At 39.0% G+C, this 11,166-nt stretch overlaps 1 protein-coding gene and 1 long non-coding RNA gene across 2 annotated transcripts in view; both read right to left on the bottom strand.

Moving 5' to 3' along the window:
* LOC137175612 (uncharacterized) overlaps window positions 1–11,166 on the bottom strand; it is a 417,849-nt gene that overhangs the window by 244,081 nt on the left and 162,602 nt on the right. The gene's annotated exons all lie outside the window — the stretch shown is intronic.
* On the bottom strand, window positions 9–10,987 carry il17ra1a (interleukin 17 receptor A1a). Its single transcript, XM_067581488.1, has 11 exons — window positions 10,711–10,987; window positions 9,279–9,303; window positions 8,158–8,304; window positions 6,929–7,050; window positions 6,227–6,353; window positions 5,708–5,755; window positions 5,462–5,616; window positions 3,523–3,597; window positions 3,320–3,401; window positions 2,828–2,938; window positions 9–2,717 (listed from the first exon to the last, which is right to left on the bottom strand). Exons 1-11 carry the CDS (start codon window positions 10,804–10,806, stop codon window positions 1,252–1,254), a joined length of 2,454 nt encoding a protein of 817 aa, XP_067437589.1. The 5' UTR covers window positions 10,807–10,987; the 3' UTR covers window positions 9–1,251.

Genomic DNA, 11,166 nt, shown 5'->3' with positions numbered 1-11,166 from the left:
GAAAGCACTGAAAAAAGTGATTATTTTATTATGGAGGGAAATGATTGATAAGTGCAGTTACAGCCATTACACGCCTTACAAAAACACACAGATAAAAATGTTATTTATGATATATCTTGCATTTATGGAGCATTTGCCTTGTTCCCATGGATAAAAGGACAAAGAAGACCTCACATTATCTCCAAATTTTTTCCTCAATGCAGTTTAACAGCAGTAAAACAAATCAATTTAAAAACTCAACAAACAGATTTTGTCACGAGTCCCTCAGAACCAAAGAGTGTAGGCTTCTTTCTAGATTCAACATTATGTACCAATGTTCAACAATCATACAGGGTGTGTTTTTACAAAAGCGATTTGCAAGCACTGCTTACACAGATCACACACCACCCCCAGGGCTCCATTTACCCATAAGTGTGCCAATGAGTAAAAATAATCAGTATGGCCCTTCTAACCCCATTTGTTGAGGAAAATGTATAAAGTAAGCACAATATTAATTGAAACAATAAAGGCTTAAACTAGATTTTAACTAGATTTTCTTGGGGCTACTCTTCCCACATGGTGAACCTGGAGCTTTCAGGCCCTTGAGAGCCTGGGGCTTGGGTGCAGTTGTTTTGCCTTGTTCGTGATCCAGCCGTGCAACCTCCTGGCTGAGTTATGACTCCAAAGAAGTTCATTCAACTGCAGTTCTTCTAATGGCCACTAGATGTTGGCTCAAAGAAAACTGAGTGCAAATTATCCCAAAATGACATCTCTCTTGAAGTAAGTGAAAACCAGGCGCAACATAGTTCATCCAACCATCACTAAATACAGCTAATTCACAATGTTGGAGGTGACGTAGACAGATTGAAGTTGATATCTGGAAGGTGTGGTCCCACTGTGTCCCACTCCGCAAGTCCTTGAGGGGTGTCTTGCTAGCCCTTTATGTAGTTTCAGAACCATGCTGAAGGCTTTGCTTCGGAGAATTACCAACAACTCATAGCGTTCTAAGATTTATAATACACACGATGGGGGAAGTCCAAAATAATAAAAATAATAATAAAAGGAAAGATGGACAAGAAGATTACATGTACACAGCTGTCCACCTTTTGTTTTACGAAGAATGAACAACAATGCATAATAACACATAAGTTATTATATTCAGAGTCATCAACAAACTTCATGTAAAATACTTCCTACAGTCAGGCACTTATGATGATGTCTACTAAAGTCTGGGAAGTCTTGGTGCTTCAGATGGACTTTGGACTATGAGTATCAGTTCCCTTTAGGACCAATGTCAGAGTATTGGATATTTTGCTGAAACAGCTCCTCCTGCAGCTTTGCCAGAGCCACCAGTGGATCCTCTTTGAAAGGGGCTTCATGCTGGGAAGATATTTTAGAGATGTAGCCTTGATCAGATCCACTGCTTGGGCCCTTTCCACTGGGCTCCAGAACTTCGTCCTCTTCCATCTCCACAGGCTGTGAGGGGCTGATGTCAGACCAAGAGGGATATTTACTCTCCATGCTTACCCCTGATGACTGAGGAGGGTTTGAGTTCAGGGAGTCCTGTAGGACTGAGCTTCTGTGGTCTTTCTGAGCAGACAATTGGCTCAGAGGCAGTAGAGAATCCTTTTCCTTGTGCTCAATGGGAATTTGACCTGAGGGTTCCTTCTCAACAGAGAGCCAGTTCTGGCTTGGTGGTGGCGGTTTGATCAAAACAGGATCATTTATGTAGACAGATTGTGGACTGGGGCTGTGAGGATACATGTGATCTGTCAGCACTTCATCCAGGTTAGATGGATAGTGATGCTTGCTCTCAGGGTTCACTATTGGTCTAAGTTCTGCCACTGACAAAAGCTGGTGCTCTGGGTTGAGTTCAGGGGTTAGGACATGAACACTATTGCCATTTTCATTGATTTCTACATCTTGGATGTAGACAGGAGGCCCATCTCTGATTAAAGGAAGACACTCTAGGACTGGAGGGATGTGCAGCTGGTCAATGAGCAAGTTGGCCTCTGTCATGATCTCCTCCTCATTGTCCACACACTCCTTCTCAAACCAATCAGGATTTTCCAACTGGTAGGCCTGGAAGGATTCAATGGCATTCATCAAGGCTTTACCTGAGGGACAGTTGAAATATTCATCCCCACCAATGCCCTCGATGTGGTTAACCTGACCTGGCTGATACTTCTCAATGTCTAGGATGCGAAAGTACAGCTCTTCAAAATGCTTCATGAGCTTGTATTTGACTGCAATGTCAAAGACTGATGGCACATCTTGTTCTGTGCTGATTTCATTGAAGTAAGCCACCATGTACTTGCCCAGCATGCCTGCCTGGTGCATGTCTGGTAGGAAGAGGTTGAGAAAGGGGGTGAGCATATCATCTGTAGGGGAGAGGACGTCTTCCCTGAGTGTCACCCGACCGTGACCACACATGGCCCTCCACTTTGCCTGGACACCTCGTGAGCACAGCACCAGGATTTTGTCAGAAGGATTTTTCAGCTGTTGCCGTTGCCACTCCAACCAGCGGAGGCGACCCACCATGCCAACCATGGTGGAGTCCAGCAGGTCTACCAGCACCTTGGTGCCACACTTGGCCTGGAGGAAGGCGCAGAGCTTCAGCACTACATCCCTGTAAAGATGGTGGTCCTGAGAGTAAATCACCAGCACTTTGGGGGGTTGTATAAGCTGCTGCGGTGGTTTCTTTTCTCCCACAGGTGCTGCAGAAACACCTGGTTTGCCTGAAAGTGTGAAAGCACATCGATAAGATGCCATCAAAAAATTAAGAGTAAATTTAACTGTACTGTAAATCTAGTGTACAAACTGAAAATGTAGTGTATAAGTGACTAACCTCGCTTCCTGCAGAGGGCATACATAATTATTGCCATCACTACACACAAAAACACCACTCCCAGGGCAACAACTCGGTGCTGAGAGGAATCTGGGACATCTGGTCGCTTTACTGTGAGAAACAGAACACAGTTCAGTGATAAAGATGTCACATAAGATGGTATTTTAGCCACGCTACTGGGAAGGCTCTAGGGAAGGCAGTGTTGGTCAGTATGGTTATTGGATGCTATGACATGAATTTTTCTACAGACATTCAGTAACCATGGTAATTTTTTTACTGAGGTCCACCAACGGCCGTGGGGGTTGTGGAGAGAATTGAGGGGAAAATGTCCCAGGCAGTAGCTTCCATCTATTCTCAAACACACATTTAATCTGCTCAGCCTCACAACCATAATGTGAGGCCAAGGGATGTTTTGTGATGTACTGTTATCAGACCACTAATTACAGTATCCGGTCAGTCTCCTACTCAGCCATGATATTTGATAATCCATACCTGGCAGCATATCAGAACAAATGTCCTTTGTTGCACTTTGACGGGCACAGTCTTGGCCACATTGTGGGAAAAGAGGTTTGATCTGCAGTGAAGAATAAAATTATTTTAACTCTAACATGAAAGTCAAAGAGAATGCAGACATTCTGCTAGTTAGAAAACACCAAACAACTGAATGGTGATAAAGTTGATTTGAAAAGATTTACCTGAACATAAAACTGACAGCAGGATCTCGGCCATTTATCAAGGCTGAAAATCACATTGATGGTGGTCTGGTTGGCCTAGAGAAGAAAGCAAAACTTTTATCATGCTCATGAGGAATTTAAAAATACTGAACAAAAAGAAACAGCTGAAAGAATTATAATCAAGACATTTATCACTTCAAATGTTTTATTATTTAAATGTATTCATGGTATATTTGAACATGAACACCTCTCTGTGCAAGTTGGAAGTCTGAAAATAGTGAGTGCTTAATGTCAATTTTAAGAAGAAAGTCAAACAGACACAATGCAAGCTGATGTTCCACTAGAACGGTGAGGGAAATTCAGAACAATGCAGGAGTAAGCTGAAGTGATTTCACAATGCAATCATCATCAAGTTCAAGTTTTATAAATATAAACCACAAGTCCCTATGTCCTGTGTGTTTGCTTTGGAATGAAAGAAAAGTTGTGTTTCTTTTCCCACCACAACCCTCTTTGTGGCTCCTGTAAAGCCCATCTGCACCAGCCTGCTTTTCAGAGGCGAAGAGTTTTAGAGCAAAACCGACTGACACAAATTACATAACCTCTGTCAACACCTTTCAAACACTTGCTGAAATGACATCAAACTGTGACTCCAGCCTGGGTTATACACTACATGTGTCTACAGCTGGAACAAAAGCCTTAGTAAATCTGGCCCTCATGTTCCTAGTTTATTAGGTACATCTAGTTAAACTAATGCAGTCTGATTCATTCAGTCTACTTTTTGATTTAGAGCGGTGTTGATTCAACTTAATGGCCATTTAGGAGAATTGTTTCTAATATTTTGTCAGTACAGTTTATATTAAATAATATTAGATTATTAGAGACACCCCTCAGTATAAGACAAAATACAAAATAACAGCACCACAAACTGCAGCCTCCAAAATGACCTTGATAAAAATATTCATATATTCAATATCATCTTTCACAAGGCACACATGTGCACCACTCCTTGGAGTCTTATTTGCAGAAGTTAGAATAACAAGTAAAGATAGTTTAAACTGCATATGAGTATGTAGCTAGACAGTTGCCCTAAGGAAGGACAGAGGAAGATGCTGTCATCTCTTATACTGAACAGCAGCATAGCTCTGTGAGAGACCTGCATTTTCAGGTGTTGATGTTCTTATCGGGTGTCAAATTGAACCAAACTAGAGGGATAAAAGCTTAAATATACTCCTCAGAATATTCCAATGTACTGTGAATGCACCCTGACAGACCAGAGAGCATTTACTGTACACACTGCACTGCACACACTGCAGTGCTGCAACTGGGGGACTGTGTAGGAGTCATGATAGGAGAGCTTTAAAATGTATCTGTGACTATGGAGTTACATGGCTAATGAGCAGCCTTTTGGCAGCTGTGGATCAGGCAGTAGAGTGGTCGTCTGCTAATCAGAGGGACGTGGTTCAATCCCTGGCTCCTCCAGTCCGCATGTTGAAGTGTCCTTGGGCAAGATACTGAACCCCGAATTGCTCCAGATGGTTGTGAGTGAGCATTAGAAACATTGTAAAGCAGTTTGGATAAAAAAATTACATTGCTCATGATGAGCAGGTTGGCACTTTGCATGGCAGCCTCTGCCATCAGTGTATGAATGTGTGTGTGAATGGGTGAATGCTGGCATGAGTTGTAGAGCGCTTTGAGTGGTCGATAGACTAGAAAAGCTCTATATAAATGCAGTCCATTTACCCTTTCTATAATCAGCAAAAAGATACTGCACAGAGAGGCAGCACACACAGTTTCCTGTACTAAAAGAACTGGGGTAAAAATCTAGGTTACAAAACACAGGATGTTGTAATGAGCACGTACAAGTAATGTTCTGGGTCAAATCACTGAAAAGGAAAATGCATGAATCTTCTGTATGAGACAGCCTACCGCATGTGTACTGTCTAGCATGATGTGACCTTACCTTGTATATACGGTTCACATGTTGGACTTGGAGGCAGTTCACAATAACTATGTACTCTTCACAGAGTCTGTCAGGACTGAAGCTAACTGCCAGTGCAGATCTTCCTCTGACTGCAGGGATGTATGTCAGACTGATGTTAGACTGCCAAAGACTTCCTATAGTACAGCAACAAGACACCACATTAATAATGGCTTTCAGTATATGATTTAATCACTCTTACTTGACTTTAGAATATCAGTAACTCACCTCTCTCTATACAGAACTGGCTCCTCTGCATTTCAGGGTCTTTACAACCTGAATAAACCAGAATCAGGGTTAGGGTTACAATTGAATCAAAATCAAAAAAACAAGAGCAAATGACTGAAGTAAAGAGGACACTAGTAGCAAATAAATCTCCTTAGTTTGTTTATTTCACCTGAAACATATTTGTGTTGAGGACATTTAGGACATTGTAAATCATCTCACACTGTATTCTTTGGTTAAAAAAAAAAAAAAGCCCCGAGTTCTTGCATACAGTATGGCAGCTGTATGCTGCCTGTGATGTCTAAAGCTGCTACGGTGACAGATTCAGATACGTCATATATCTGTATACATAATGTATATAAAACCCTTTAGGCTCCCGAGCACACAGACACACTGAAACAGACTAATTGTATGAGTGAACATCAACAAATAAGAAGGCCATACTGTAATGTCTTAGCTTAACATGAATGTAAAAATACATTTAACAGGAAGATTAACAACCAAAATCTGGTTATGACTCACCAGGAACACGGATATCTTTGCTGACGTCGTAGCTGCTGTGGCCCAGCTCTGGTTTGGGGATGTTGAAGACAGAGACATGGTATGTCTGGCCAGGGTCCAACTCCAGCATGTTTGCTGAGAACGACCACTGAAACCACAAAATAACACTGTCTGTCATTAAAATTCAACTTGGACAAGAGAACAGTGGCTTTACATAAAGCAACATACTGTAACACAACCAACTATTTTTTCTCTCTGATCCTGATCTGCAGCATTTAATATTCAGTCTCTGCTGATCCCAGTCCAATCAATATTTATACATTAAATATTCCAATAGAGTATCATATAGACATCCTGCGTGTAGCTGTAGTTTGTAGTAAACCAGTATGCTAATAAGCCTTATACCAATACCATACCATAGCCTTGAGCAGCTCCAATACTAATCTTAGGAATGATGAACTGAACTGTGTCAAAGTAATGAAAATTAGCACCAGATTCTTGGTCTTGTATGAGTGTATGGTCTTATTGTTGATCTGGTATTTGGTCAGATATTGCCTAATTTAAATCATCATTTGGTTGACTGTATACTGTATTCTATATATGCAGAACCCTTTGTGTTTCGATAACATTAAACACTTGTAAGTTTGTCATTTGCATGTATGTATAAAATATAGAAATATGGCCATGACATTTGAAAATAATTTGATTATTAAAGTTACTCACCTTCTTGTGATCTAGATCTCTCATTTGGAGTTTGTCTTTGAAAGTATATCGAACACACAGGTACTCATTGGTGGACTTCACCAGAACATGAAGCTCAGTGGCTGTCAGGTAAGAGATACTTCCTGAAGAGAGACACAGCAGTGGTCACTCTCTGTCTCCAACACCTAACATTAAAGGATAATTCTGTTCTTCTTTTGCAACTGGGTTTGTTGTTGTGTCCATTATTTCTATCGGTAATAATAGTAAATAAAGTTAACAGTTAACATCTGGGAATACAGTGACATCACTAAAACTAAGTCTGAAGAAACATAATCAGTAAGACAATCACACAGGTTGGAAACAAACCATATCTAAGATACTTTACTTGGAGGTCAAACTGATAGTGAGCACACGGACAGTTTGGGTAAAATGTTATGTGATGTAATCGATTATTAAATAGTTGACAACTATTTGATTAATCGATTATTTGACTTGATTGTTGCAGCTCTACTTCCCTCATTCACTACCCTCTATAAAACAGACACTCAGTAGTTGAATCTATAGTGAAACAGTAGTGGTATGACAGTCATTTTCACATTCACAAAGTATGATGCACTGCATTGTGGGACTGTTAACAGAGAGTAGCCGACATGCCATAGATACTACTTTTTTCTGTTCCATTGTGGAATCCTTGAGCACTATATAAAGCATACTATTCACACTCAAAGTGTCTATACTTACCTTTTTAGAACTGCTTTTGATGGGTGATTAATGTGCTTTTAGTGTGTTTTTTTTAAGTTTTGGAGCATCTTTTAGTATCTTGAAATGTGCTCTATAAATAAAATGTATTATTATCATTATCATTGCTATATAGTAAACAGGGAGTGATTTTGAACACTTATTGGTCAAAATTATGAAAACAAGATTGAAGTTGTAATAAACTGGAATGATCCTTTAACTGTCATCATTTCCTCATCCACCATTCCTCATTATTGTCTCAATCTGGATTATTTTAATGTATAACAAAGACAAATTCACTGATCATTAGGATCTGTTAATTCATCACATTATTATTCTGCAGCTGTTGGAAATATCAAGATGATCCATTTTTTAATGAAACCAGAAAATAAAAGCTTTTTAATTATGTAATTCGATCATCTGTCCATCTTCTTCTCTTGAATAATAAACTATTTCCATACTGTCATGTATACATTATAATGATCATCTCCTCAGACAGCAGATTGACTCACCATCATCCTTTATCGTCCAGTTAGCGAGCAGTACAGGTTGCAGGTGTCCTGTCTCATCCTGCCTGGTGTGCACAAACACCTCCAGGTCCTCTGGACTGCTGGGAGTGTATTCATACGCGTTCAGCCATTGACTGTCAAAACAGTTACCTGCACATACACACAAATACACACACATAGACACACATACACATATACATATGCACACACACACACACACACATGACTACAGACAGCTGGAGAACCTGTCTTTTCCATGCACATTTTATCCTTCATGGATTTATGTTTAAAAAAAATGCCAGTTTCCATACTACTGAATTAATTCTGAGTGGAGATCATCATGCTTTAAAGGGCTGCTGCCACTGATGGAATTTAATGTCTGATTTTCAGTGAAAACCTTTAGTGTCCCATGTTGCTCTAATTACTGTTTCAAAAGCTTTCCAAATCTGACAAAAAAAATAGTGGTGAACAGTGAGTCCACTAAAAAGTATGTTCTTCTTGTTCCTACAGTTGGATGTTTGAGTGACACTGTGCAGAACAATGTACGTGCAGAGTTTGACACTTGATTTGAAGTGGTGGGCCTATGAGCCGGATCTGTGACATCATACCTAGTTTGGAAGCCAATCATGGCTCAGTATTCAATTTACACAAGTGGGATGTGGAAACTTGAAACCTCCAATGAACATATACTGAGAATGAACTTTACAGTGAAGTAGGAGACATCTTGTGTCCAGCAGAAAATCTTTTGAGATGAAATATATTTTCATATTCAGAGATTCTGGATTGTTTATTCAGGGAGAAGGAGTAGATGCTATTTTAAGGATTTTTAAGTGGTAGTTATACATTTGTTTGTGGAAAAATCATATCACACACATTATTGTCCCAGGCCATTTACATATTTCTTAATAAATGTCTGGGCATCTGTAAAATATCAGAACTACAGTATAAATGACTTTGGTGACTAATAAGTCTCCAAGAGTTCTGCAGCTTAACTTGGGCTCTGCTCAGGAAGTGATACTAAACAGCAAGATCCAGGTACTTTCAAGCAGAGACATCAAATTACAACAAAGACAATCTTTAAAGTATCTTTGAAGACAAATTAAGGAAGAGTAACATGCGCTTACTTGTGCTGACTGTACACCTCAAACCCTATAGCAAGAACAAAGAGAAAATAAAGACAAGATTAGAAATTAGAATTTTCAGTTATTACAAATCTTTTAAACTACCTATTTGTTCATCTTTTCGACACACACACAGTGGTTCATAGTCAGCAGAGTATTTTGCTGCTTTATAGACATTAACATCAACAACAATCTATTTAGGGCCCTGTTCAACCCTGTCCAATCACCACCACAGTGTCCAAGATGCAAAATTAGATTAATTAAACAGTTGACTGATTTATTAGCTTTAAATCTTTATCTAACAACATTGTTTCTCACCGTATGTTGAAACTCACTGTACTCACTTTGTAACAGAACAGTGTGAAATTACAAGGAACTTAAATTGCAACACTGCACCAGGTTTTTGTTAAGATATCTGCAGAAACACAGATGTAGTTTGACACCTGCGTGATTGCTTTACAGTTTATGTTTTTGTATCAATATGTCATCATTATAAGAAGAAAGTTTCTTGTTATATGAGAAACAGAACTTATTTTATTTTCTCCATCTTGACAGCAACATGCTGCCATAAATCTCTCCAAAACTACATGGAGACAAAAGATACTGTAGTGCATCGTTCTATTACCTGAAATAATACTAAGTTGAATTTTAGAAAATCTGTCAAATCGCACGACTTTTATTTTAATGATAGTTTTTGTTCCAATTTTCACGATATATGAGTCAATGGGATGACAGCAGAGCTTTTTCTATGTGATTTTCAGTATTTAACTAGAAAATGTATTTCGTGTGGAAAAAGTGTGTGAATGGTGACAGCTGAAATAAATCACAAAGCATTGCTGAAAATGCAGAAATCTGCAGCAAATTTTTAGAAATCTTGTAGCGCCACCTACAGGTGAAATTGTATCAAATGCTACAAACTTGTTCAGCATATTATATTTAAAAGATATGGAACTTAATAAGTAGTATGGTGGTGTTTCACTAATGGCCACAAAGTATATAACAACATAACATAAGGTATTATAACTCATCGTTATATTGTTTCATTGACAATCTCATTTTCAAGAGACCTGTATGTATAAAAACTGTGGTTTAGCCACAGTTTACATATATAAAAAAGCAGGACTGAGAAAAAAACGTACAATAGAATATTTTTTGTTTTGAAAATGAAATGATAAATAACAGGATATAGGTTCATTTTTAAAAAGAAGTTTTTCAGTAAAACAGATATTATTCATTCCAAACAGAAACAACTTTAACTGTTATCTTATTAGTGTCACAAAAATGTAGCATCTACACGAACATTTCACAACTTGTGGCTACATGAAAGATAAATATTTGTTTTGTGTTGGACAAAACCTACTAAAGCCTCTGTAGGCCTGCAGACTAATTGTCACTGTGGAGAGTGTCTCGCTGCGTCAGGTGCTGCCCCACTTACCTGTCGAGAACAGTTAAGAGGAGGCCATGTTGAAATCCTCACCGTGGAAGACAGCGACACACACATTAACGTCAAAACCGCTCGATGAAGTATCATTTTTAAAGTTTACTGTCACAACGTCAGTCTCAGAATAGAAAGAATCTGTCATTAGAAAACATTTCAGACAGATTTCCAAACTGTTGCGTCTAAACTAAAGCGACTGCGTTATGAGAGAATACGCCCGGGGCCGCCTCTGATTACGGAAAAACTTCCTGTTCTGTATGAAAATAACTCGTTCTGTTTACAGTAAGTTACCTCATGTTGCTTTCATGTCGCATGGGAATATAGAGAACCAAGGCTATTCGGTTGTTTTGATAATTATGTGTGACCTTTTTTGCACAACGGGCATTAAATCATAAAGCTATAATTTCCCACATTGGCTTGAAGTGTAGTGCCATTGTAATTTGAGAGATTCTA

This window comes from Thunnus thynnus, chromosome 23 (assembly GCF_963924715.1).
Source record: "Thunnus thynnus chromosome 23, fThuThy2.1, whole genome shotgun sequence".
NCBI lineage: Eukaryota > Metazoa > Chordata > Actinopteri > Scombriformes > Scombridae > Thunnus > Thunnus thynnus.
Note: the sequence above shows the minus strand (reverse complement) of the source record. Positions and strands in the feature narration are given on the sequence as shown.